Raw genomic sequence first — 27,364 nt, forward strand, 5'->3', positions numbered from 1 at the left:
ATTATTTTCTTGTTGCAAGAAGACTGTTTAATATATGGATCAGACTTTTTTTAAGATTTATTTTTTTATTTGAGAGAGAATGAGAGAGAGAGAGCGCGCAGGAGAGGAGAGGTCAGCTGGAGAAGCAGACTCCCTGCCGAGCAGGGACCCCCCCCCCCCGCCGCCCCGCCCCATGTGGCAGGACTCCATCCCCAGACTCCAGGATCATGACCTGAGCTGAAGGCAGTCACTTAACCACCTGAGCCACCCAGGTGCCCTGGATCAGACTACTATTATCTTAATCTAAGGATCAATCTTAGCTTTATGAAATTAGGTCAAGGAGGTATTATGTATTTAATAAATACAATGCAGAATGATATAGCTACAATGTATTCTGGCCAAAAATGTTTTGATGCGAATCTATCAAATTTTTAGATGTACACTTTAGAGAAAAATAGAAGAAGTAAAGGGACAAACTAAAAGACAACACAGAATGCAACTGTACAAAACAATTTTCATGACAGAGCAATCTCAAACTCAAGTCTCACTGAAAAATAAGGACTATGCTAGATTAAAGAGATCTAAGGAAATTAAAGTGTTACATGTAACAAGGTCTTGGATCAGATAATAGTATTGAATAGCTAGCTGTATGGTTCTATTTTAGATAAGCTGGAGGAATTGATTTTTTTTTTTTTAAGATTATTTAAGGGCAGGGGAGAAGGGGCAAAGAGAGAGAATTTTCATTCACATAGTCTCCCTGCTGAACGTGGAGCATGATTCCATGACCTAAGAGATCATGACCTGAGTTGAAACCAAGAGTCAAATGCTTAACCAACTGAACCACCCAAGCGCCCCGGGAAATAAAATTGTACCTGGATATTAGAAGAAATGAACATTTACTCACACTGAAGAATGGGTATCACTAATTAAAAAAGCAAGTTGCAAGTTAATTTTATTTTAGTAAAATAAAAACCTACATACATGTGCTTATATAAAGAACTGGAAAAAGTATACTAAAAGTTACAGTAGTGATTTCTAGATGAGGAGAATATTTTTATTTTTGCACATATATATTTCCTAATATTCTATCCAGCATAACATTGCTTTTATAATAATAATCTTTAGACAGAAAATTAGGGACGCCTGGGTGGCTCAGTTGGTTGCACGACTGCCTTCGGCTCAGGTCATGATCCCGGAGTCCCGGGATCAAGTCCCGCATCCGGCTCCCAGCTCCATGGGGAGTCTGCTTCTCCCTCTGACCTTCTCCTTGCTCATGCTCTCTCTCACTGTCTCTCTCTCAAATAAATAAATAAAATCTTAAAAAAAAAAAAGAAAAAAGAAAAGACAGAAAATTACATGGGGAGCTTTACTACACTAATGGTGCACAGGCCTTACTCCAGCTAAATTTTAAAAGGTTTAAACTTTTAAACTGCTTTAAAAATTTGGGAGTGGATAAAACGGAAAATTCTTGTCTTGTATTTAAAAAAGACATTCATGTAAGTTTTTCACTTCTTGAGATATGAGACTACCCTAAACAGAGGATATTGCAAACAAAATCTTCTAGAAGGTGCAAATTATATTAGCCAATTTTATAAATCAGGGTCTTTGGTTGAGAAAAAGAAACTATACTTAAGTAGACTAAACAGAAAAAGGAATTTACCAGAAATATATTGGGAGTTCAGAGAATGACTGAGAGCCTCCTTGACTTTGCAAACACACAGAAACCATGTAAAGCTAAGCAGTCAAAAAATCACCAGCCAAGGTCACACATCACCAGAAGAGCTGCTTAAGAAACTGCCCAGCTAGTACTGCCACTGCTACTGCCACAAGCCAATGGAATAAGATTCTAAACTGTTCTTGCTTCTCTGCATCTCTTCCTCCAGATCCAAGTCTCCAGACAACTGTCTGTGACTGGCACAATTTGGGTCACAACTGCCAGGTGTTCTGGACAGAAAGTGTATATATAAGGTACGTATATGTGTGTACACAATGTTACATACACACAGCCTTTCTGGCTTCCTCTCCTACTAAGATTCACAAAAAGGCAATATTCGAAGGGGATTAAAAAGGTAAAGGGTCAAAAAGAAACACCAAAGATCACTTTAAGACCCAATTAGAATGTCCAACACAGGAATCTTGCCAGTCTTACCATCAGTAATAAATTTTAATCATTGTTGTCACTTCTGCTTCATTGTTACAAAAAACATTTCCTAAAGGTAATTTCACAAAATGCAAAATTTTTCAAGAATAAAATTTATTAACCTTTCTCAGGTAACCTGCTTTCCAATATTGTTCATTCAACAGTCATGAACACTTTCTGCAATCGTAACTAAACACTCAACTATCCCACTAACAGAAACGGAATTTACGGGACCCTGGGTGGCTCAGTCAGTTAAGGGTCTGCCTGTGGCTCAGGTCATGGTCCTGGGGTCCTGGGATGGAGTCCCTCTTTGCATCAGGCTCCTTGCTCTGCGGGGAGCCTGCTTCTCCCTCTCCTGCTGCTCCCCCTGCTTATATGCTGACACTTTCTCTCTGACAAACAAAATCTTAAAAAAAAAAAAAAGGAGAAAGAAAAGAAATGGAATTTACTTAAATCACAGAAGTTCCAAGTAAGAATAGTATGTTACAGAAACTTATTTATTAACTAATGCAATTTGACACATTAAATTCTGACTTTAAGATTTAGGTAACTAACCCACTAGATTTATTCAAGTATCTGAAACTCTTAAGGTTTTAAAACCAGCAAAAATGTTTTTATAGCATTTGCTCCAAAAGTCACTATATCAACTACACTACAAACAAACAAGCCATTTCGTTGTGATAACTTTTATCAAGTATTTGCAGCTACACTGACTGAAAGGCACCAGTTTCCTAATGGGGAACAGACTATTTGTCACATCCAAAAAACTATACATAGTTTTTATAACTGAGGGGAGTAATAGTAGTGAACACTTTATCACCAGACATATATTTTTACTTTAAGCTCATTTTATTTACAAGCATTTCTACAAATTTCTTCTCAAGAATAAACTCTGCTTTCAATCCAAACATTACTTTTAAGGTGGAAGAGCAGACTGGATCTAGCTAGTTCTGCCAGGTACTAGCTGTATAACTTTGGGCAAGTCACTCCACCCCTTTTTGCTTCAAATCTTTATCTATGATTTGGAGACTGTAGGAAAGTTGATGATTAAATGGTGAATAAAGGTACTGTTAAGAATATGCCTGGATATTTTCCCCTGGGGTGTGAGAGGGAGAAGTGCCTGCCTGATGGCGAGAAAGTTCAATAGGTGTTAAGAATAAAATGCTTAAGGAGGTTGGGAGGGGGGCATAAGCAATAGGGGGACAAGTGTTTTTAGATGTATTTATTTATTTGAGAGATAAAGTGCAGACGGGAGGGGCCGAGGGACAGGAAGAGAGTTTTAAGCAGACTCCTCACAGAGGGCAGAGCCTGAGGTGGAGCGTGATCTCAGGACCCAGAGATCACGACTGAGCTGAAACCAAGTCTGATGCTCAACCAACTGCGCCACCCAGGTGCCCTGGGGAAAAGTTTTGAGAAGAAAATTTTTCAAACCAAACAGGCTAATTCACTAGTAACCAAAACCAGAAAACAAAACCATTGCAAACCCAGCACACTCAGCTCAATTTTATATACAAAAATACATACTATGAAGAAAAAGAGGACAGGGAAAACAGTGCCTGGGAAAAGTTAACATTAAGTTGGCAAACCAAATGCTCCATTTTTACATACATAACAAAGGAAGGTAAATAACTCTTCTAATTACTCTGTACTGCTCAATAGAGAAATTTTAAGGAAATTATATATATGAGAACCACTGAACAAACCATGAAAAAAAAAACCAAAACCCAAATGCACAGTCACCTATGAAGTTAGTCTCCTTCCCGCCCCCCAACAAATCTCAATGTAAGCCAATTTATGGTAGGCCATAGGCAAATGCTGAAGTATGGTAGGCCAACTACCAATCCAACTACCAATTTATAAGAATTGAGGAAAATCTCAAATATGGCAATTGTGCAGGATAAATAATCCAGTTTCTTCAATAAGTGCAAGGAAAAAAAAAAAACAGAAGAAATGTACAAATTAAGAGGTTTGAAAGAATGCCAGTTAGAACTGGATTCTGATTCAAATAAACTAGAAAAATCAACACAAAAATACCCAAGAAAGAAAAATAAGAACACCCATGCGCAACAATCTGTTCAGATTTTAATGAATTTCATTTGATTGGTAAAAGGGCATTCATGCAGACAATTTTATACAGTTTAACAATTATGAAGTGCATGGTTTTAAGAACTCTACAAACAGTATTTTATTTGCCACAATCACACTGAGAAGTTACTATTATCCCCCATTTAACAAAGGAAGAAACAGGCACAAAAATTTCACTTTAAACTCTCCCAAGATCACCAAGCAGTAAGTGGCAATGTGGCAATGTGGAGATTCAAATCCAGGCTGTACAGATGAGGCCCTTAATTACCATACCATCTCTCTATATGATGTGGCAGAAACTGAGCTTTAGAATCAGAGAAAGCTGCCTGAATCCAGATCTCTCACTGTATTATGTAAATTACTTAACTTCTTGGAACCTGTGTACACTCACTGTAGAAGGATTAATATTATCTATTTCTAAAAAGTATTTTGAAGAATGAGATTATATATGTTGGACTCTATTACAGCCTCTAGCTTATGAAGCCCGCAATAAACTACCCTTCCCATCAGACCTCATAAGACTAATTAAAAAGTAGAGCTAATAATTCATAAACATACAGCAGGAACACTGGAATGGCTCTACCTTTTAATTAAATAGCCAAAGAGCCCCCCCAAACAACTTTTCAATATACTTCAAAGGCAGCAATAATTCAGAAGAGAATTTTTTATATAATGAAATTTAAACTTACAACCAGAAGAAACAAGAGTCTGAAATCCGAAGTATAGCTAAACTTAAATGAATTTATTTTTCTGAAAACAAAATATATTTCCACATGAACAGACCTACTGCTCAGAAAAGTGTACTAAAACTTTGCTCATTCTGGTAATTCGTTAGCCTGACATCTGGTTAACATAAGGCAACACAGTTTTATCATAGAAAAGGAAGGTAAACATAACAAGTATGTTAAAAGCCAACTTCTTTTTTTTTTTTTTAAAGATTTATTTGACAGATAGAGATCATACGTAGGCAGAGAGGCAGGCAGAGAGAGAGGGGGAAGCAGGCTCCCTGCTGAGCAGAGAGCCCAATGTGGGGCTTGATCCCAGAACCCTGGGATCATGACCTGAGCCAAAGGCAGAGGCTTTAACCCACTGAGCCACCCAGGCGCCCCAAAAGCCAACTTCTTTGAGAAAGTTTTCTATGTTGTCATCCTGTAACATATTCCACTTATCTGTTAAACTACTAAGTTCTTTGTTGACCAAATGTTTTATGATTATTTAGGTATGTCTAGCCTTTATTACACCAAAACCGGCACCACAGTAGATAGAGCCTGTAGCATTTCTTGAAATGTAAAGGAAAAAAAGCTGATTGCTTTCATAAAGGAAAAGAACTATTTGACTTCTTGAAATATTTGCCCAGTATATTTGAAATCACCTATCAAAATTCATATTACATAACATTAGCAATATTTTACTTTAGTTAAGACTGACTACCTGTGGGCGAAAGAAGTTCAGCTATTCTTACAGAACTACTTTTCAAGTTTGATTGTAGCTGGTTTTGTTTTTCGGCAGACTTCAATGGGAAATAAAAATCAGAGTCTGATTTAGAAATGACTAGTACAACAAAGTCTCAGCATACCAAATATTAAATTCCAGACAATGGCAACTATAGTCATATGTGAGGTAACATGATATCAATGTGCCACCTAGATTTTTCCTCCCATCTATTTGAAAAACCATAAACATGGTTTTTCCATGAAGTAGTTTTTAAATTGGGATCCTTTAAAATTGTTGTGCCTCTCACCTTTCCAACAGTCTTATTTTCATAGTTAAAGCAAGCACCCATAATGGTTAATGACTTATAAACAGACTGCTTAGGTCCCTGCACATTACTTATCACTGTTACTAAGTACATACAATTTAACCATATAACAAAGATACGCAATCTGCTGAAGTATGATTCATAATTGTGTATTATATCTTTAAGAATTTAAAAATGTATTATAAGCAGAAATGTGTTCCAGATTCCTTATCATTCCAAAGTTATTAAAATGGTTGCATGTGCCCGCTTCAGCCAAGGTTTTAAGCAGCTACTGATGAGAAAATTGGTGAGCTGCATTTATTCAAAATAAAAAAAACTTACTAACATAGACTCCCCATTTCAAGAACTGGTAAGATACCATCCAGAATCAAATGAAAAAATATTTATATCAACATGTACAAACCATTTTGAGTACCCAAGTTTACGGGTTCAGCAGGCAAATGGCAAAACATAAAGCAAAGGACCTGTAATTCCTATAGAGCACTTCAAATATTTTTCTTATAAAATCACCAAAATAATTTAAGAACAAAAAAAAAATCCCAGGGGAACTAACAAAGGTAAACTTTTGTGTTGAAAGAATGGAGGAAGGTAAAGTGAAACTGACTCCCTAGGGAAGATGACAGCTTATTTTACTATTAATTCTCAAGTTCTCATTCATAACTAGCATTTTATTATTTTTATCTTTCAGACAGATTGCAACCTGAAACTGAAGCACCTTTCCAAACACTGAAGTTATCTGTTCTTGGTTTCCACTGTATGCCTTTGTGTTCTCAGTTAAACTTCTGGATCTAATGGCTTAAAAAAATAATAATAAAAGGCTAACAAAAAGACAGCCTTTTGTTTGAAAGGGCACAACAATCAGGAGCTACTTATCTAAAGTTCGTTTTCACTTGTCTCACCACTGCAATAACTGTCCTCAACTTAAGAGCACTCTTGACTCCCTTTCAAATATTACAGGCCAGAAGTCCACGAAAATACAAATCTAAGTCTCCTGAAGACTATCAGTCACTCTACTTTTGGAAGGAATTTACAAAGAAACGTGTGCCTTCTGTTACTAAACTCAAACAAGAACCACCATTAACTTTTTTTTCCTGGTAAGCAGTAAGTATCAACGTTAAGAGCGTATTTCGACAAATAATGCAAACCAACCTCAGAGCACAAAGTTAGCTGATAAAATTACCATCATAGCACAATTTCAAAACTATAAGCAACCACAAAAAAAAAAAAAAAAGAAGAAGAAGAAAAGAAAAAAAAAAAAAAAAAGCCAAACAAAACCGCACCCACTCTTACGTAAACTTTCGGAGTAAGCAAACTTCTTTAGCCTCACCTTTGTTTTTACCTAAAAGGACTCTTCAAGACAAGACAGCAATTCCAAGAAGACCAAAATATCCAAGGGATTCAGCTGTTCTCCTCCTGGGAGAAACCACCAAAAATTTAAGACATGGTAACGTATTTAAGTTACCGAAGCTTAGGGCACTTCCCCAAGCCACAGCCATTTTAGATTCAGCCTTTCTTCTGAATTTCACGGGGGTGGAGAGAGGTAGATTTAAAACAGAAAAAAATCCTCCTTAAAACTCTCCAAGATCGACTAGCTTTTTTTCGGGGGAGGGAGGCAATCCGTAGGTGCTGAATACCGACTTAATCTAAATCAAAGAAAACACCTCGGTATCAAGAACCGAAACGCTGGTGGTTAAAGCTCTTCTTTTCCCCTCAGATGCCCTACGGCTGACTTACACGATTTTTTCCTCCTTCCATTTTCCTTCGTTGGAAAACAAAAGCCCTTGGCTCTAAAGAAAGAAAAATAAACCCGTAAACCAAGCCACTCAACCATCGACAAGCCGGAAAGCCTGGAGAGGAGCCAGGGAGCCGCAGGTGAGCGTTCCGACCCGAAGACCAAAGTTGAAATAGGAGCGCTCAGGCAAAGCCGCGGCGACACTCGACTGCAAAGCTCCTCGTGCGGGGGGAGGTGCCCCATCCGAACCACAGGACCGCTGGCCCCTCGGCTTCTCTCCCCCACCCCGACCTACACCAACCACCTGTGTGAGAGCCTCCTTCAACTAGTTCCAACAGCCGGTCGTTTGGGCACCGGGCGGAGCCCCGCGCCGGAACGACTCAAGATCCTCTGCCGCCCCGTTGTCCGGAACCCCCACTTACCCGGCAGCAGTGGGGCTACAGCTAGGGGCCAGAGGCAGCGTCTAAGGGCGCCTCCCCAGCTTCCTGATCCCGCAGAGGTGGAGAGCCCACAACCATAACAAAGCTCTTCCCAAAATGGCTGCCCGGCCCACACGGCCCTGGAGGGGCAGGAGGGGAGGAGCGACGACCAGGCCGGCCCTCCCCCACTCCGACCCCGCCTCACACACGCCCACCCGCTCGCACCGCCCACAGGAGCGCAGGCGCAGGAGCCCTGTTCCGGTGACCCTACGGGCGCCCGACGCCTCCAACGTTCCGCCGCTTGAACGGCAGTTATTCCCTGCGCGGTTCCCCAACCCCCCTTACCGCGGCTCCAGACTGTGCATGGTTACCCCCACCCCTCTGCAGACTTGAATGCTCTGCCTTTCCTCGCGGCGCCTCAGAGAGGGCGACCAGCCGAGTCTGGAACCCCTCTTCTTATTCCCCGGCCCAACACAGGGCCTGGATGCCTGTGAATGAGTGGGTGGGTGTGTGTGTACCGTTTTCCCCGCCCCTTCACCCTCCCGTACCCCACTTCTGGGCATGCTCGCGTCCCCAGACTACCCATGCAAGTACTAGCAAACCGGTTTCGCAGGATCGTGATTTCCGACCCTTCCCACCTTCCGCTCCTTCCTTCACGTGCGCGCCTCTTTAGGACTCCAGCCCCCAGCGGACCACACCGCCGTGCTCCCTGCGCCGCTGGGTCCGTCGCGCTACCCGCTGGGAGTGGTAGTTCCGCCCGACGGCTGGCGTCATGCCCCTGGCCCAGCGCAGGGCGGATTTCTGTCTGGAGCCGGCTCCCAGGCTGGGGCGGAGAAGTTGTTTCTCTGACCCAGAGTCTCATTGGATATCGCACTACTAGAAGGGGCGGTGCTGCCATGATAGAGAAGGAAACAAAAGTGAAAGCCTATCGCGATTAGAAGCGGTTACTATTACGAAGAAATAGCAATGGGCGCCTTCTGCATGGGACGTTAAGCCGTATGATGGCCGACAACCACGAAGCTCCATTACCCAGGATCCGGAGGAATTGAGCAACTGACCAGCGTGGGCCGTTGCAGCTCTGTTTTCAGAAGGCCGCTCAAATTGTCTGGTGCTGTGTCCTTTGACAGAGTATGAAATGGAGGCCCAGGGAAGAAAAGAGAGTTGTCCAAGGTCACAGAGCCAACAAATAAAAGTTAAAGCAGAGGGCGACAGAAGGAACGATCTAACTTTTCAGATCAACCTTAAACCCAAAACTGTTATAACCACACTTACGGAAACGAGAATCCTGCCCTTTGTGCTTTTTATTTTTTTAAGATTGTATTTATTTATTCAACAGACAGAGATCACAAGCAAGCAGAGAGAGAGGAGGAAACAGGCTCCCTGCTGAGCAGAGAGCCAGATGTGGGGCTGATCCCAGGATCCTGGGATCATGACCTGAGCTGAAGGCAGAGGCTTTAATCCACTGAGCCACCCAAGCGCCCCGTGTTTTTTATTTCTTAATGGAGTCTCCAGTTCCAAGCAAAGAGAATGGAAGTAAAAAGTTTTGTTTTGCTTAGTGTTAGTAGTTCAGGACCCAAACACAGATGTGCCCCATCCATCCTAGAAAACATGTTATGAGTTCCAGAAATGGCGAACAATTTGGCCAAGTTGTACTTGGCCTAGACTCCAAATCTTTCCTACCTTCCTACAACACCATCACTTTGGGATTGTTTTAGTAGTTGTGCTCTACCTGTCCGAACTCTGAGGGTCAGATCCTGATGCCTGAGAAACCTGGAGAGGGGAGGTAAGGACCATTCAAGTACCCTACGGACTTCAAAAGCTGGCTTCCAGAATTAAGATTTCTTTAAAAGAATGACCCAAGATGAACAACCGGCATGGGAACCAGTCAGCACTGGTCAAGTCCCCCCCCGGACTCTTTTTTTCTGTTCCCCGGAAGTGGAGGGGACTGCCAAACCCCATCTACCGGAAGTGCCTTTTCGTGAGTACCTGGGTGTTCTTGCTGCTCTGCGTTTCAATTCCTGGTTCGACACTGGCAAGTATACTTACATATTTAACAGCAGGGCTGCTGCCACACTGTGCAAGTTGGGGGGAGGGGCGTTGGGGGAGGCACCGAGGGTTGAGAGTAAATCAAAGCCGCTGGGAATGTCAGGCAGTTTCCCGAGGATCCTTGGGTTCTCACAGCGCGCCCTTTTCTCAAGAGTCCGCTCTGAGGCTTGCAGTTTGCAACTCTTTCCTCTGGGACGGTGGCAGTATCGGGCGTTTTCACCTAAATTGAGTGGATTGACCCTTAGGTCTTTGCCTTCCTCACCAGTTGCTGTCCCCGGGATATAGGCCATCGGTCTCCATATAACACCCATGAGTTGGAAAGCGCATGGTCACAGTGCAGAGAGAGTTCCAACTGTAAAGAGAGCGTTGAGATTTTTAAGTGGGGTGGTCTGGAAAGCCCTTACGCTTTTGACCAACAGTGAGTGTGTGGGTCCTGCAGATAAGTATGTTTGGAAGTCAGGAAGTGGATGTAAGGTGCCATCTAAGATGTACTCAGAGGCCCGGGATAACTTACCTCCCTATGTCTTTGTTAAAGAGTGAAAACATTGACTGGTATACAGGATTTCTCTACCCATCCCTAAGAGCTGTGACCTAGAAATAGTTCATTAAAATATTTAACTAGGTAGCAACTGTGGTTTTTGGGTCTTTTAGACAGTTCATTCTCTTGGTTAACAATGAAACTCATGTAAGACAGATCTAGATTCATATTCTCAACCACTTACTGGCTGCTCATTTAGAGTTCTTAACCATTTCCTCTTGTGTAGGGTGGGAATATAACTTTTATTTATTTTTTTTTAAAGATTTTATTTATTTATTTGTCAGAGACAGAGGGAGAGAGAGCGAGCAAGCACAGGCAGACAGAGAGGCAGGCAGAGGCAGAGGGAGAAGCAGGCTCCGTGCCGAGCAAGGAGCCTGATGTGGGACCCGATCCCAGGACGCTGGGATCATGACCTGAGCCGAAGGCAGCCGCTTAACCAACTGAGCCACCCAGGCGTCCCGACTTTTATTTTTTGAATGCTTACTTTGTGTCAGGGACTGTTTGCAGCTCTACATAGATCAATTCTTATTTCGAAAGTGAGTGAACTGCAACATGACAAAGTTAAATATGTTTGCAAAATCACATGCCATATAAGTGGTGAAGCCAGGATCCCAACACAAATTGTTGATTCCAGAATCTTCACTCTAACCTAACAGGCTATACTGTCTCTCAGAATCAAGGTGACGAGGTTATTGTTTTAAATGAGTTAAGGCAGGGGTGCCTGGCTGGCTCAGTGGGAGCATGTGGGTGTAGAGATAACTTAAAAATACTTTTTTTAAAGAAGATTTTATTTGACAGAGGGAGATCACAAGTACGCAGAGAGGCAGGCAGAGAGCAGTGAGGGGGGGGCAGGCTCCCTGCTGAGCAGAGAGCCCAATGTAGGACTTGATCTCAGGACCCTGAGATCATGACCTGAGCTGAAGGCAGCAGCTTAACCCGCTGAGCCACCCAGGCATCCTTAAAAATACTTCCTTAAAAAAAAAAAAAATAAACGAGTTAATGCATATAAAACACATAGTTACAGTTCTTGGTTCACAGCTAAATTGTATTAATTGCTACCATCATTATTTTGAGCTGTAAACACCTAGGGTGAAAAAAGAGAACAGAGAAGCTATAACCTTCGGTTTTAAAGATGAGAAAACTACACTTCAAAGAAGTAATTTACCCAAGGTCACACAGCTGGGGAATTATAGAGGTGTTTGTAAAATATAGATCTGTCTCTATGCAATACCTTTTCTGTTACACCAAATAGCAAAAGCTAAAGGAATGGATCAGAGAAGAAAAGGATTATTTACTTAATGTATTACTGATTTCTGGACAGCATTAATGATTGTTTTCAAAGGCAAATGTGTTATATGGAAAAAATTCTCGGGTTCCTACTTATACAAAATTATGCATAAAATGAAGAAAATGTAGTAACATTTTGTTTTCTATACAGCAACATGCTTCTGATTCAGCTCCTCCACTTAGCTGTAAAAATGCATTAATCACAACTGCCTGGTATCTTCCTGAGCAAGACTTTACAATGGGATCCAGTATGCTTCATTTTATCCAGAAGTTTTCTCAAGCATCTTCAAAGGTTGGCTTATTCAGCAAATACTTGCGGGCACTGCTTTGCTGGGGCAATAGCAATGGGAAAAAAAAGATACATCCTTATCCTTATATGTTTAGGTGATGGGGTAAAGGGTGGGTAAAATACAAATAAGTAAAATATTTTATATTACAAGTGGTAAGTCTTCTGGAGAACTATAAAAGCAGGGAAGGGGAATAGGGAATATCAACAATAGGCTTAGGATTGCACTTAAAAATAGAGGGGTCATGGGGGCCTGGGCTCAGTCAAACAGGTGCCTTCAGCTGGGGCCCTGATCTCAGGATCCTGGGATCCAGCCTAATGTGGGGCTCCCTGCTGAGAAGGAAGTCTGGTGTCTTCCTCTCTCTGTGTCCCTCTCCCACTGCTCAAGCTCTCTCTCTTGCTGTCTCTCAAATAACTAATATCTTAAAATAGAGGGGCCAGGGGTGCTGACTTGTGATCTCAGGGTAGTAAGTTCAAGCCCCATGTTGGGTGTAGAGATCACTTAAAAATAAAAAAAATCTTGGGGCTCCTGGGTGGCTCAGTGGGTTAAGCCTCTGCCTTCGGCTCAGGTCATGATCTCAGGGTCCTGGGATTGAGCCCCGCATCGGGCTCTCTGCTCAGCAGGGAGCCTGCTTCCTCCTCTCACTCTGCCTGCCTCTCTGCCTGCTTGTGATCTCTGTCAACTAAATAAATAAAATCTTAAAAAAATAAAAAATAAAAAAAAAAATCTTAAAAAAAAATAGGGGTGCTTGATAGCTTAGTCGGTTAAGCATCTGACTCTTGATTTCGGCTCAGGTCATGATCTCAAGGTCCTGGAATTGAGCCCCGCATTGGACTCCATACTCGGGAGGAGTCTGCTTAAAGATTCTCTCCCTCTGCCCCTCCCCAAACTCATGTTGTCTTACCCTCCCTGCAATAAACAAATCTATTTTTTAAAAAAAGAGAGAGAGAGGTAAGAAGAGAGGGAATCAGCCGTGCAAGTAGCTCAGGGAAGAACATTTCAAAGAAAAGGAAAAGGCCCCAGGATGGAATCATTTCCTAGCATTTTAAGGAGTCACCAAGATTCTTTTTTTTTTTTTTTTTTTTTTAATATTTTATTTATTTATTTGACAGAGATCACAAGTAGGCAGAGAGGCAGGCAGAGAGAGAGGAGAAAGCAGACTCCCCACAGAGCAGAGAGTCCGATGCGGGGCTCGATCCCAGGACCCTGGGATCATGACCTGAGCTGAAGGCAGAGGCTTTAACCCACTGAGCCACCCAGGCGCCCCAGTCACCAAGATTCTTAAATAACTTTATTTCTTCTTTCATCCAGTGCTTTTTGAGTTATTGTTCATCTGTTAACTAGTTGAAGTGTGGAATCTGGTCACTAAAGCACAGAATCAGCAGTAAAGGTTACTCCTTTGGGCATGTACCATGAAAGGCACTGGGGAAGTTTGTTTTGTTTTGTTTTAAAGATTTTATTTATTTGACAGAGATCAAGAGAGGGAGCACAAGTAGGGGGAGTGGGAGGAGAAGCAGGCTGAATCCCAGGATTCAGATCATGACCTGAGCCCAAGGCAGACACTTAAGGATGGAGCCACCCAGGGGTGCCCCTGGTTTTGTATTTTTTTTTTAAGGCAAAGAAAAAATTACTGGCCTGGTTCTCAAGTATATTGAGACAGACAAAGACATGTTGTTGTTGTTAAGATTTTATTTGTTTGAGAGAGAGTGAGAATATAAGCAGGAAGAGTAGGAGAGGGAGAAGCAGGCCCCCTGCAATGTGCAGCTCAATCCCAGGACCCTGGGATCATGACCTGAGCCAAAGGCAGACACTTAACCCATAGAGCCACCAGGTGCCCTGATAAACATATGATTTAAATTCACTGTGAAAATTATGATGGGAGTGTGCGTAAAGTATTTATAGGAGTATTAATTCAGATTGGGGAAAGCTTCATGCTGAATTTTAAAAAAGATAGATTCCCTAGACAAAAAAGTAGTTGTTAGGGGGCACTTGGGTGGCCAGTTGCTTAAGTGTCTGACTCATGATTTCAGCTCAGGTGTTGTGGGATCAGGCTGCACAATGGGCTTGGAGCCTGCTTGAGATTCTCTTCCCTTCTCCCTTTGCCCCTCCCCATTCCCCATCCCCCCCAAAAAAAGAAAAAGAAAAAATGTAGTATGTTAGAATTCTAGGCAAAGACATATAGGAAGGCAATTAACAAGTCAGGAAATGACAGATGCTGGCAAGGATGTGGAGAAAGGGGAACCCTCCTACACTGTTGGTGGAAATGCAAGCTGGTGCAACCACTCTGGAAAACAGCATGGAGGTTCCTCAAAAAGTTGAAAATAGAGCTACCTTACGACCCAGCAATTGCACTACTGGGTATTTACCCTAAAGATACAAACGTAGTAATCCGAAGGGGCATATGCACCCCAATGTTTATAGCAGCAATGTCCACAATAGCCAAACTATGGAAAGAACCTAGATGTCCATCAACAGATGAATGGATAAAGAAGATGTGGTATATATATATACAATGGAATACTATGCAGCCATCAAAAGAAATGAATTCTTGCCATTTGCGATGATGTGGATGGAACTAGAGAGTATTATGCTTAGCGAAATAAGTCAGTCGGAGAAAGACAACTATCATATGATCTCCCTGATATGAGGAAGTGGAGATGCAATGTTGGGGGTTTGGGGGGTAGGAAAAGAATAAATGAAACATGGGATCGAGAGGGAGACAAACCATAAGAGACTCTTAATGTCACAAAACAAACTGAGGGGGGTCGGGGGAGGGGGGTAGGGAGAGGGTAGTGGGGTTATGGACATTGGGGAGTGTTTGTGCTATGGTGAGTGCTGTGAAGTGTGTAAACCTAGCTATTCACAGACCTGTACCCCTGGGGCTAATAATACATTATATGTTTATAAAAAAAATTAAAAATTAAAAAAAAAAAAGACCTATAGGAGGCATGGCGTTATGGAAAGTATTCAGTGTTTCTTTCTTTCTTTCTTTTTTTTTTAAAGATTTTATTTATTTGACAGACAGAGATCACAAGTAGGCAGAGAGGCAGGCAGAGAGAGGAGGAAGCAGGCTCCCTGCTGAGCAGAGAACCCGATGCGGGGCTCGATCCCAGGACCCTGGGATCATGACCTGAGCCGAAGGCAGAGGCTTTAACCCACTGAGCCACCCAGGTGCCCCCAGTATTCAGTGTTTCTAAAGCTAAATTGGAAGCTGGATTACTTTTTCTATATAAAACAGCATTCCCACAGTAATTAATGCTGCTGCTTTTGCAAGTTATAAATAGAAGAGACAGTTTAAAATGCCAGATACTAAAGATAGAGTCTTTACCTGTTCTTTCAGATATTCCTCTCATGGGATAAAATTAGTGGTAGGCCAAATTACATCACTCGGTTTCTTTTCAGTAGTTTCTTTTGCATGTTGTATAACTGTTTGCTAGTCTTAGCTAGCATTAACAGCACCCTGTAATTCAACCTTTCTGTAAAGTTTGATGTTCTAATACAAAGCAGATAGTTTGTTTTTATATTGTTTCAGTTTGGGATTAACTAAGACACTGCAGTTATCTAAAAATCTGTTTTTGTCTGTTGGTTTTGTTTTCTCTATAGATGTTTAAGTACCCTTTTCCAGTCCGGCTAGGAGCCAGCAGAATAGAAACATTTTCTCTCAAGACATGTCACCAACAGAACTTTTCCCCTTTGTTTCCAAGGCCTTGGTTTTTCTCTTCATTTCCAGTGTATATGAGGAAGACACAATACTATCATACTTCCCCATGCAGCTTTAAGAAGCAGAAGCAAGAAGTACTTCCAGCCAAGCCATCAAGCACCATCACTTACCTATTTGACAGCCCAAAGCCAGCATTATACATAACTCTGGGAGGACTAATCCCCTTTATTACTCCACCACTGGTCATGGTGATGACAAAGACTTATATTCCTGTGTTAGCTTTTACTCAGATGACTTATGGAGCCAGTTTCCTAGCTTTCTTGGGAGGGATCAGATGGGGTTTTGCTCTACCAGAAGGTAGTACAGCGAAACCAGACTTCCTCAGTTTAGCTAATAGTGCAGCTCCTCTTGTGTTTTCATGGTTTGCTTTCCTTATTTCTGAAAGACTCAGTGAAGCTATAGTCACAGTAATAATAGGTTTGGGGATAGCATTACACATTGAACTTTTTCTTTTGCCACATTATCCCAATTGGTTCAAAGCCCTTAAGATAGTAGTCACTTTAGTGGCCTTGTTTTCATTTATAATCACTTTACTAGTTGAAGATATTTATCCAGAGAAAGGACCCAAGAGACCTGGTCAGGTAGAATAAATACAAAACTACTTTGTAGATGACATGAGCATGTTGGCTATAAGCCTTAGAAGGCTGTTTTGGCATTATCTTTTTCTACTTATCCTGTTTAACAGCTTTTTCCTCCATCGGTGGTTATTTATTCTTCACAGATTTTTTTCATTTCTAGGAATCTTTGTTTCATAGAAATTACTTGACAACAGTTTGAAAATCCCTAACAAGTCATTTTCACTTTAGATTACAGTTTTTAGTCTTTATGAATTACACATTTTAATGTTTTGTTTTGAATAAAATAATAAAAACGGAAACCCCTTTTTTAGAGCCTTATGATCATTGAAAAAAGAGGCACATTCTCCCACAAGAGGAAAACTTTGTATCCATTAGTGTCTGAGAATAATAGGTGGTTCCAGTGTGGAGTTTTCATTGCAGTTGCCCCGGGAATCACATTTCCAACCCCATTTTGTCGGTATAATCTATTTATATGAGCTGAAAGGATCTGCGGCTGCTCTAAAGTCAGTAGGGAGCAGTGTCAGGGGAAGCCATGTTCAAAGAAAAGCTGAACATACTTTCCAGTTTTTAAAGACACAACTTAACTCCATATTCAAATAATACCAGCTAGTAGTAATAATACTAATTAATATTAATTAATACCAGCTAGTAGTAATAATACCCAGGCACCCCACAGTGTTATGATTCTTAAAAAACAAAACAAAACAAAAAAACAAAAACACCTGATTTTAGGGGCACCTGGGTGGCTCAGTGGGTTAAACCTCTGCCCTTGGCTCAGGTCTTGATCTCAGGGTCCTGGGATCGAGCCCACGTCGGGCTCTCTGCTCAGGGGGGGAGCCCACTTCACCCTCTCTCTCTGCTTGCCTTTCTACCTACTTGTGATCTCTGTCAAATAAATAAATAAATAAAATCTTTGGGGGAAAAAACTGACTTGAAAGTACATCTGACTTTACATTGGACAGGATGTTTAGAAGTATATTAGATTGTCAAATATTTCGGAGGAAGATCACATTAATAGCTGCTCGGTAAGCATTTAAATGTAAGAACTAAATGTGCAAGCCCCTAAAGGTAAAACAAACAATAAAAATCTTGGGCAATCTGGGGCACCTGGGTGGCTCAGTGGGTTAAGCCGCTGCCTTCGGCTCAGGTCATGATCTCAGGGTCCTGGGATCGAGCCCCGCATGGGGCTCTCTGCTCAGCAGGGAGTCTGCTTCCTCCTCTCTCTCTGCCTGCCTCTCTGCCTACTTATAATCTCTGTTTGTCAAATAAATAAATAAAATTTAAAAAAAAAAAAAATCTTGGGCAATCCTATTACATTTGGGTAATCTAGGAACACTGCTAATAAACTAAGTTAATAAGTAATACAAGGAAAAGGAAAAAGCAAAAATCAACATACTTTATTAGTACATTATTTTTAAAATCATCACCCAGAAAATAATATAATAAGCATTTTTACAATTATCTATTTACAGGGATTGTCTGGACCCATTAAGCCCAAACACAGATTGTCTTGACCTGTTTCTGCCACAGCACTACAAAATGCCTCACTTCACAGTGCCATTTCAGGTTGGCACCAGGCAATAATGAGAAATTATAGGATTATTTTGTAAATCTCTTTTGAACCAGAAAGCAGATTCTCTGTAGAGAAATATTAAAGGCACATGAATTGGAGTTTAAGTAATCTACAAATCATCTGTCATTCCTTGACATTTTATAGATCACACCAGGCACCTATGACCCTTTAGACTTTTAGCTTTTAGGATACCCAAACAAAGGGACACAGGTACACACTACACTACATAAGCTTTTCTTAATAAATGCATATGGTTAAATTATAAAAGAAAGTACTCTTGTGAGGCAATCCAAATATTTTGGATATGAGTGCCACCTGAGTCTTTAATGGTTACCAACAAAGATTTTCTATCTAAATAAGCTGCTGAAGCCTGTAATAATACACTGAAGGACTTTAAGAAAGAAAAGGGGGGAATCGGGTGCCTCGCTGGCTCTTGATCTCAGGGTTGTAGCTTCAAGCCCTACGCTGGGTGTAGAGATTGTTTAAAAATCTTTAAAAAAAAAAAAAAGGAAAAGGGGAAATCAGGAATATACAAATCAAATCCTGGAATCACTAGATTAACCTAAATGTATGTAAGACTTAATATATATGGCTCCAAGCAACTGGTAGAAATAACTAAAAGTGATGATCATGTACACAAAAGAATGTTCCTCTCAGAAATAGAGAACAATTCTTTAGAATGTTTCTCAGGGGGAAAAAAATGAAAAGTTTTAAAAAGCAGTTTTGGATCAGAGGACTTTCAACTTAAGGCTTTTGTCAATGTCTATAAAAAGCTTCATAGGTCCCTACAATTCCACCTTCTCCAAACCAGGCAGTAGGTTTTGTACTAAGTTCATACTTAGGATTGCCCAAGTACAAGTAAGCTTCACAAAGCTTGATAGTCTAATAAAATTCCCTCTTCCCCAAACCAAGCAGATAATTTTTGATAACTATTTAGAAAATAGGAAAGAAATTTAATAGGTACCTATCTCTCACTGGGCTCTGTCACTCATTATATCATCCAATTGCACTAAAGGACTTTAATGAAGAACGTCCTAGTAATTCCTCACTTGCATTTTCAGCACTAAGACAACATAAGTGAGCAAAAGCTTTTTTAATCCTGTTATCAACAGGCAAAAACTTGTCTGTCTATATAAACATCTATAGAGATAGCTAGATATTTCCTACATGTCCCTCCCAGTGTATCTGCTGCCAATAAAAAGTTTGGTATCAAATAAAAGTAGGGAGTTGTGTCACTGGCTTTTCTCTGTAGGTTCAACTGTGGTCATGGAAAATTGTGCCATAGACTGAATGTACAGACATCTTCAAACTGTCTCACTGATATTCTTACATCACACATGGGTCATGTTACAGTGTGGCTTACACTGGAGAAGCAGCTAATGGGGCTATTTGCCAAGAAGCTTCTAGCAAATCATTTTTACAAATAGGACTCTACCCCTAAGAGAATTCTAGAGCATAAACAGCATTCCTATTGGTAAGCATGGCAAATTTGAGTGAGTTCTTTATTAATTTAGGATAATATTCCATATCTCTCCTTACTCAAATTCTTAGAAAAAATCATTCTTTAGTCATTTATCTACCATATACATGGAAAACTCAATAGAATCAGAGGGTCCTATCACCAAATATATGTGTGATTTACAAAAGGTCAAATCCTATATTTTCCAAATGTTTCTTGTGCTCCCTTATACTTTATATTTCATAGTACAGCAACACCTCCTTCACAACGACTGGTGATCATGTTACCAATTTCTGTCCATGTATCTGAATGAGGGTTATAAACTTCGACAGAGTCCAAGGTACCTGGGGCCAAGAAATCATGGCTCGAAGATCGACCTCCAGAAACATATAGAAGCCCATTGACTGCCACAACACACATGCCTGCTCTAGGCACTTTCATTGAAGCAACTTCAACCCACTTTTCCTGGTTAAGAGGAAAAAAAAAAAAAGTTAGCAGAATCATAAGATGACAATAGAGAAAACTGCTGAGAAATCAAATACTCTGGTTCTTTTTAAATATTTAAATTACAAACTCAAGAGTCCAGTCATATAAATATATGTAGGACATTGTCAAATGAGCTTTTTTATTTTAAGGATTTTATTTATTTATTTGACAGACAGAGCACAAGCAGGCAGAGCAGCAGGCAGAGAGTGGGAGGAAGCAGGCTCCCCGCTGAGCAGAGAGCCCGATGTGGGGCTCGATCCCAGGACCCTGAAATCATGACCTGAGCCAAAGGCAGAGGCTTAACCCACTGAGCCACCCAAGCGCCCCTCACATGTAGAACTTAAAAAAACAAAACAAACAAGAAAATGAATAAAAAAATAGAGACAAACCAGGAAATAGACTCTTAACTATAGAGAACAAACTGATGGTTACTAAAGGGGAGGTGGGGGGGAGGATGGGTGAACCAGGAGATGGGGATTAAAGAGGACATTTATTATGAAGAGTACTGTGTAAAGTATAGATATGGTGAATCACTATATTGTACATCTGAAACTAATATAACACTGTATGTTAATAACACTGGAATTAAAAAAATAAGGGATGCCTGGGTGGATCAGTGGGTTGAGCCTCTGCCTTCGGCTGAGGTCATGATCTTGGGGTCCTGGGACTGGGCCCCACGTCAGTCTCTCTGCTCAGTGGGGAGCCTGCTTCACCCCTCTCTGCCTGCCTCTATGCCTACTTGTGATCTCTCTGTGTCTCTGTCAAGTGAATAAATAAAATCTTTAAAAAAATTTTTATTTTAAAACTTAATGAAAATAAAAATGAATTGAAAAATAACAAAACAAGAATGTGCCAAAAAGATTGTATGTAGCTTGCAGGCCTAAAATACTCTTTTTTTTAAAAAAAAAGCATTTTATTTATTTGAGAGAAAGAGGGTGAATGGGAGGAGTAGCAGAGGGGGAGAGAGAAGGAGGGGTAAGAATCTTAAGCAGACTTGGTACTGAGCATGGAGCCCACTGTGGGCTCTGCACCCTGAGATCATGACTTGAGCTGAAACCAAGAGTCAGATGCTCAATTGGCTGAGTCACCCATGTTCCCCTATCTGTCTACTAAAAAGTTTGCTAACTCCTGGTATACACTGTTCCCTGAAGAAATTTCAATAACCTGCTATAACCAAAATTATTCATAATGACCTTCTCCAGAGAAAATGGCTATACCCAGAAAACAGGAAAGCTAATAAAGGTCCCAAAAAATAATCAAGAGAAAAAAGAGCAAGTTATCTGGAAATAAAGTATATGATGAACAAAGTTTATAGAAACAAAGGGTGAACACCAACTATTCATCAATGCTAGAAAGTGAATTTTTGAGGACAGAAAACTTAAAAAGCTTCACATCCCAGGACTCAGCCTAGCACTAGCACATTATAGACACTCAATGTAGGTCTGCTGATCTGAATTTAATGATTGACTGCCATTTTATTTTAGATTTATTTATTTATTTTAGAAAGAGGGAGAGCACATGGGGGAGGGAGCAGAAGGAGAGGGAGGGAGAATGTCAAGCAGACTCCCATTGAATGGGAAGCCTGAAAAGCTTGATCCCATGACCCCGGGATCATGACCTAAGCCAAAAGCAGACACTTAACAGACTGAGCCACCCAGGTGCCCTTGTTTGCTGATCTGAATTTAAATTAAATTTTGAGATACCAAAACCAGAGACAATCCTTTGAAATTGAAGGACCTCTATTAAAAATTGAAGGCTATTAGACTATCTGAAATTACAGAATTATGACAAAGTTGGCATTGTTGAAAAAATTCATGTTTTATTTATTTACCTAGAAAGAAAGAGAGAATGTACACATGAGCAGGGGGATGGGCAGAGAGAGAGAGAGAATCCCAAGCAGGCTCCACACCCAGCATGATGCCCAACACAGGGCTAGATCTCATGACTCTAAGATCATGACCTGAGCTGAAATCAAGCGTCAGACACTTATCTGAGCCACTCAGGTGCTCCCAAAATACTCATATTTTTAAACACAAAGATAGGGGCGCCTGGGTGGCTCAGTGGGTTAAGCCTCTGCCTTCAGCTCAGGTCATGATCTCAGGGTCCTGGGATCAAGCCCCGCATCAGGCTCTCTGCTCAGCAGGAGCCTGGTTCCCCACCCTCTCTCTCTATCTGCCTCTCTGCCTACTTGTTATCTCTGTCTGTCAAATAAATAAATAAAAATCTTTAAAAAACAAAACAAAAGAAAAAAACCATAGATATTCACAAAAATATCTATAGCTGATTTAATCTTTAAAAAAAGAAGAAGGGCGCCTGAGTAGCACAGTTGGTTAAGCAACTGCCTTCGGCTTGGATCATGATCTTGGAGTTCGGGGATCGAGTCCCACATCGGGCTCCCTGCTCATCAGGGAGTCTGTTTCTCCCTCTGACCACTTCCCTCTCATGCATTCTCTCTCTCTCAAATAAATAAATTTTAAAGATAAATAAATAAATAAATAAAAATAAAAAAACAAAAAAATAAAAAAAGAAGAAGGTAGATGTGGTATCTATATACAAAAGAATACTACTTAGCCATCAAAAAAATGAAATCTTGCCATTTTCAACAATGTGGATAGAACTAGAAGGTGTTATGCTAAGTGAAATAAATAAATCAGAGAAATTCAATTATCATATGATCTCACTGACATGTGGAATTTAGGTTTAACCCACTGAGCCACCCAGGCACCCCGACATGCGGAATTTAGGAAACAAAACAGAGGATCATAGGGGAAGAGAGGAAAAAATAAAACAAGACCAAATTAAAGAGGGAGACAAACCATAAGAGACTCTTAAGCATAGGAAACAAACTGAGGGGCGCCTGCGTGGCTTAGTTGGTTGAGTATCTGCCTTCAGCTCGGGTCATGGTCTCAGAGTCCCAGGTTCGAGTCCCACATGGGGCTCCCTGCTCGGTGGGGAGTCTGCTTCTCCTTCTGCCTCTCACCCCACTCTTGTGCTATCTCTCTCATTCTCTGTCTGTCTCTCTCAAATAAAAATTTAAAAATCTTAAAAAAAAAAAAGGAAACAGAGGGTTGCTGGAGGGGGAAGGGGAGAGAGATAACTGGGTGATGGACATTAAGGAGCACATGTGATATGATGAGCACTGGGTATTATGTAAGACTGATGAATCACTGAGCTCTATCTCTGAAACCAATAATTATTGTATATTAATTGAGTTTAAATAAAAAGTAAATTCGGGGTGCCTGGGTGGCTCAGTGGGTTGAGCCTCTGCCTTCAGCTCAGCTCATGATCTCGGGGTCCTGGGATCCAGCCCCACATCGGGCTTTCTGTTCGGCGGGGATCCTGCTTCCCCCTCTCTCTCTGCCTGCTGCTCTGCCTGCTTGTGATCTCTCTCTCTGTCAAATAAATAAATAAAATCTTTAAAAAAAAATAAGTAAATTCTAAAATTTTTTAAAAATCCATGTAAAACTTTTGACTCCCTCAAAACTTGACTACTAATAGCTTACTGGGTTTGTTTTGTTTTGTTTCTTTGTTTTAGAGAGGGGAATAAAGGGAGAGAAGGGGAAAGGGAGAGAGAGAATCTTAAGTAGGCTCCACATGCAGCATGGAGCCTGATGCAGGGGCTCAATCTCACAACCCGGAGATCATGACCTGAACCAAAATCAAGAGTTGGATGCATACGTGAATGAGCCACCCAGGTACCCCATTAATACCCTACTGTTGACCAAAACCCTTACCAATAACACAACGAACACATATTTTGTGTATGTATTATGTACTAAATTCTTACAATAAAGTAAGCTAGAGAAAAGAAAATGTTATAAAGAAAATCAGAATAGAGCTACCCTATGACCCTTCAATTGCACTACTGGGTATTTACCCCAAAGATACAGATGTAGTGAAAAGAAGGGCATATGTACTCCAATGTTCATAGCAGCAATGGCCACAATCACCAAACTGTGGAAAGAGCCAAGATGCCCTTCAACAGACGAATGGCTCAAGAAGATATGGTGTGTGACACACACACACACACACACACACACACACACAATGGAGTATTATATAGCCATCAGAAAGGATGAATACCCAACTTTTGTATCAACATGGACGGGACTGGAGGAGATTATGCTGAGTGAAATATGTCAAGCAGAGAAATTCAATTATCATATGGTTTCACTTACTTGTGGAACATAAGGAATAACAGAGAGGACATTAGGAGAAGGAAAGGAAAAGTGAATTGGGGTAAATTGGGGGTGGGGAGAGACGAAGCATGAGAGACTGTGGACTCAGAAACAAACTGAGAGTTTTGGAGGGGAGGGAGGTGGGGGGATGGGTGAGCCTGGTGGTGGATATCAAGGAGGGCCTGTATTGCATGGAGCACTGGGTGTGGTGCATAAACAATGAATCTTAGAACACTGAAAAAATAAAATAAAATGTAATAAAAGAAAAGAAAAAATTGGAAGAAAAGATACATTTACAGTACTATATTGTATTTATTGAAAAAAATCCATGTATAAGTGGACCCACACAGTTCAAAACCATGTTGTTCAAGGGTAGACTATAGGGAGAATAATAAGAGCCAAGTAGTTTTTAACTAACAGAGAAGGTATTTACAGACATGGAAATGGGGAAGGCCTGAAAGAATCTGAGATATTGCACTGGAACTGGAGTTATCATCATAAACTCACGGTTTTACAACATATGACTTACATGTTACAGAAATACTTATAAATATGTGAGTGAATACATGATGTATATAGGTACATGTATTCCTAGCTCTGTTTACTGCGAGTGCCTAGAAGCAGCAATATCCCAGTAGCCATGAGTAGTCTGAGTGCCTAGACCTTGGTTTCTAAATACTATCCTTCACTAAGAGGAACTGGAGCTTCTTAGAAAAATGGCTGATTCCAGAGCTAAAGCAGAGAAAGTATAAAATGAGCTCAAAATATTTTATTATGCTAGAAAGTAAAGGCATGCTCAATGAATGATGGGAGCACTGCAAAATGACATAGGAAGGATTTCCACTTACAGCCACAATAGAATAATTGTTACCAAAGCTGTCCTCCTGCCACAAAGACCTAGAAAAGTGGACAAACCTAAAAAACTAAAGTTCCCAGACAACAGACAATGAAAAATTGTGATCAGTCAGAAATAGAAACAAAGAAGGTGAACTTCATGGTCATCTAGGCTTTCTGTCTGGTGGGGCTTTCTGCACACCACAAGGAAGGGGATTTCCAAGCACAGAATGACAATAATCTGATTTAAGAGGCAGAGATCAGAGTTTAGAGAGGTTGAAGTAGCCAAGATTTGCCAGCAAGACTGCCAGAGGTCCCCTTGTGTCTTCAGCTGAATGCCATTAATCTATGCAATGCATAAAGTAAAACTTCATGAGAAATAGGCACAGAACAACTCATAGGAAGATATGACATAAGTATACCTTTGGCCTCTGGCCCCAGTTCCTGACACAGAACTCCTCAATCCCTGGGAATTCCCTGGATGATATTAGTGTCTTTTGTTCTAATGAGGCAACTCTTGGTGGACTCCTTAAATAGCTTCAGAAATGGGGGCTGGAGGTGCCTGGGTGGCTCAGTGGGTTAAAGCATCTGCCTTCAGCTCAGGTCATGATCCCAGGGTCCTGGGATGGAGCCCCACATTGGGCTCTCTGCTCAGCAGGGAGCCTGCTTGCCCCCCCGCGCCTGCCTCTCTGCCTACTTGTGATCTCTGTCAAATAAATAAATAACATCTTTACAAAAAAAAGAAGAAGAAGAAGAAATGGGGGCTGGTTGCCAGAAAGACCAAGGCAGAATTAGAAGCTTGCAACTTTTATCCCCACCCCCATCATTTGGGGAGGGGAAGAGGGTTGGGGGTTGAATTAATAATCAATTATGCCTTCATGATGAAGTCTCCATAAAAATCTCTATACTATGGTGTTCAGAGAGCATCCAGGTTGGTGAACACATCCATGTGTCAGAAGGGTGTCACACCCCAAATTCTACAGAGACTCCTACACTCAAGACCTTTTGGACCTTGCCTTATATACCTCTTTATCTGGCTATCCATTTGAATCCTTTACAATAGACCACTTACACAGTGTTCGCCTGAATTCTGTAAACCATTAGAGCAAATTATTGAACCTGAGGAAAGGATTATGGGAACCCCCAACTTGTAGCCAAGTCAGACAAGTGTAAATAAGTTAGTGGTTAACCTCAGGACCCACTACTTGAAACTGGTGTGTAAAGTGAGGGGTAATCTGTGAAACTGAGCTCTTAGCCTGTTGCGTTTTTAGGGTCAGAAATGAATTGACTTGAGGGTACCTAGTTGGTGAACATAAGAGAACTGGGAAACAGCTTGGTATGGAAAACACGCACATTTGGTGTCAAAAGTATTGTGACTAGAGAAACTGTTTTCCATTACGGGAGTTATAAACTGAACAATTCCCAGATCTCACACAAAGCTGGATGACATTCTAGTTTTGACTAGCCAAAATAAAGACACCTTGCTGAACAGCTAGGACATTCAATAGAGACATAAGAAGGGTCATGCTTTTAGTAGGAGACCTAAAGGAAACACTACTCTAGACCTTTCCTACAAAGCTTAAGAATATGTCTCAAAAGAATCAGTCTGATTCACAAATAATTTAGCTGCTTACCAAAAGTAAACTCAATACTTCCTAAAAGAAGAAATAAAATCCAAACACTCAGCAATATAACATTCACTGTGTCCACCATCCAATCAGAAGTTACTAGAAATGTGGAAAAGCAGGAATAAGGTGACTCAAACAGGAAGAAAAAGTTCAACAGATACAGGTCCAAAAGTGATGGTGATAATGAGAACAACAGACAAGGACTTAAAAACAGATATTATAAATATGTTCAAGGATCTAAAGGAAAAGATGAACACAATGAGGGGAGAAATGGAAGACATTAAAAACAACCAAAAAGATCTTTTAGTGCTAAAAAATATATATATCTGAAATGAAAAATTCCCTAAATGTAATTAGATATTGCATATTAGAAGTGAGACAATGTAGATCAATGAACTTGAAAACACAGCAAAAGAAACCATCCAAACTGAAGCACAGAGAACAGAATTTCAGTTATGCAGGATGAATAAGTTCTAGAGATCTAATATAAAACATGGTGACTATAGTTCATAATACTATATTGTATACTTGAAATTTGGTAAGAAAGCAACTCTTACCACACATGAGAAAAGGAAAAGAGAACCTGAAACTAATACAATACTGTATGTTTAACTACACTGGAATTTTTTAAAAAA

The 27,364-nt window shown here is 40.7% G+C and overlaps 2 protein-coding genes across 5 annotated transcripts in view; one reads left to right on the forward strand and one right to left on the reverse strand.

Moving 5' to 3' along the window:
- Positions 1 to 9,598: 9,598 nt before the first annotated feature.
- TMEM69 (transmembrane protein 69) lies at positions 9,599 to 16,978 on the forward strand. Its single transcript, XM_032877647.1, has 3 exons — positions 9,599 to 10,146; positions 12,137 to 12,277; positions 15,876 to 16,978. Exons 1-3 carry the CDS (start codon positions 9,976 to 9,978, stop codon positions 16,581 to 16,583), a joined length of 1,020 nt encoding a protein of 339 aa, XP_032733538.1. The 5' UTR covers positions 9,599 to 9,975; the 3' UTR covers positions 16,584 to 16,978.
- IPP (intracisternal A particle-promoted polypeptide) overlaps positions 10,475 to 27,364 on the reverse strand; it is a 47,205-nt gene continuing 30,315 nt past the window's right edge. For 2 of the 4 annotated variants that reach the window (XM_032877646.1, XM_032877643.1), the window contains one exon: positions 18,729 to 20,068. In XM_032877646.1, coding sequence (XP_032733537.1) covers positions 19,844 to 20,068 — 225 coding nt within the window. In that variant the 3' untranslated portion in view covers positions 18,729 to 19,843. Of the gene's footprint in view, positions 10,513 to 12,088; positions 12,316 to 18,728; positions 20,069 to 27,364 lie in introns of those variants that run through there. The other 2 variants (XM_032877645.1, XM_032877644.1) reach the window with 2 other exon arrangements.

The sequence above is a fragment of the Lontra canadensis genome, unplaced genomic scaffold, assembly GCF_010015895.1.
Source record: "Lontra canadensis isolate GAN:19392208 unplaced genomic scaffold, GSC_riverotter_1.0 scaffold60, whole genome shotgun sequence".
NCBI classification, from domain to species: Eukaryota; Metazoa; Chordata; class Mammalia; order Carnivora; family Mustelidae; genus Lontra; species Lontra canadensis.

Bases quoted from the DNA above. Each gene is read 5' to 3' on its own strand.
- TMEM69 (XM_032877647.1), top strand. From the start codon at position 9,976: ATGAACAACCGGCATGGGAACCAGTCAGCACTGGTCAAGTCCCCCCCC. The intron at 10,147-12,136 runs GCAAGTATACTT...TTTTCTATACAG, and splicing joins CAATTCCTGGTTCGACACTG to CAACATGCTTCTGATTCAGC. The intron at 12,278-15,875 runs GTTGGCTTATTC...TTTTCTCTATAG, and splicing joins TTTCTCAAGCATCTTCAAAG to ATGTTTAAGTACCCTTTTCC.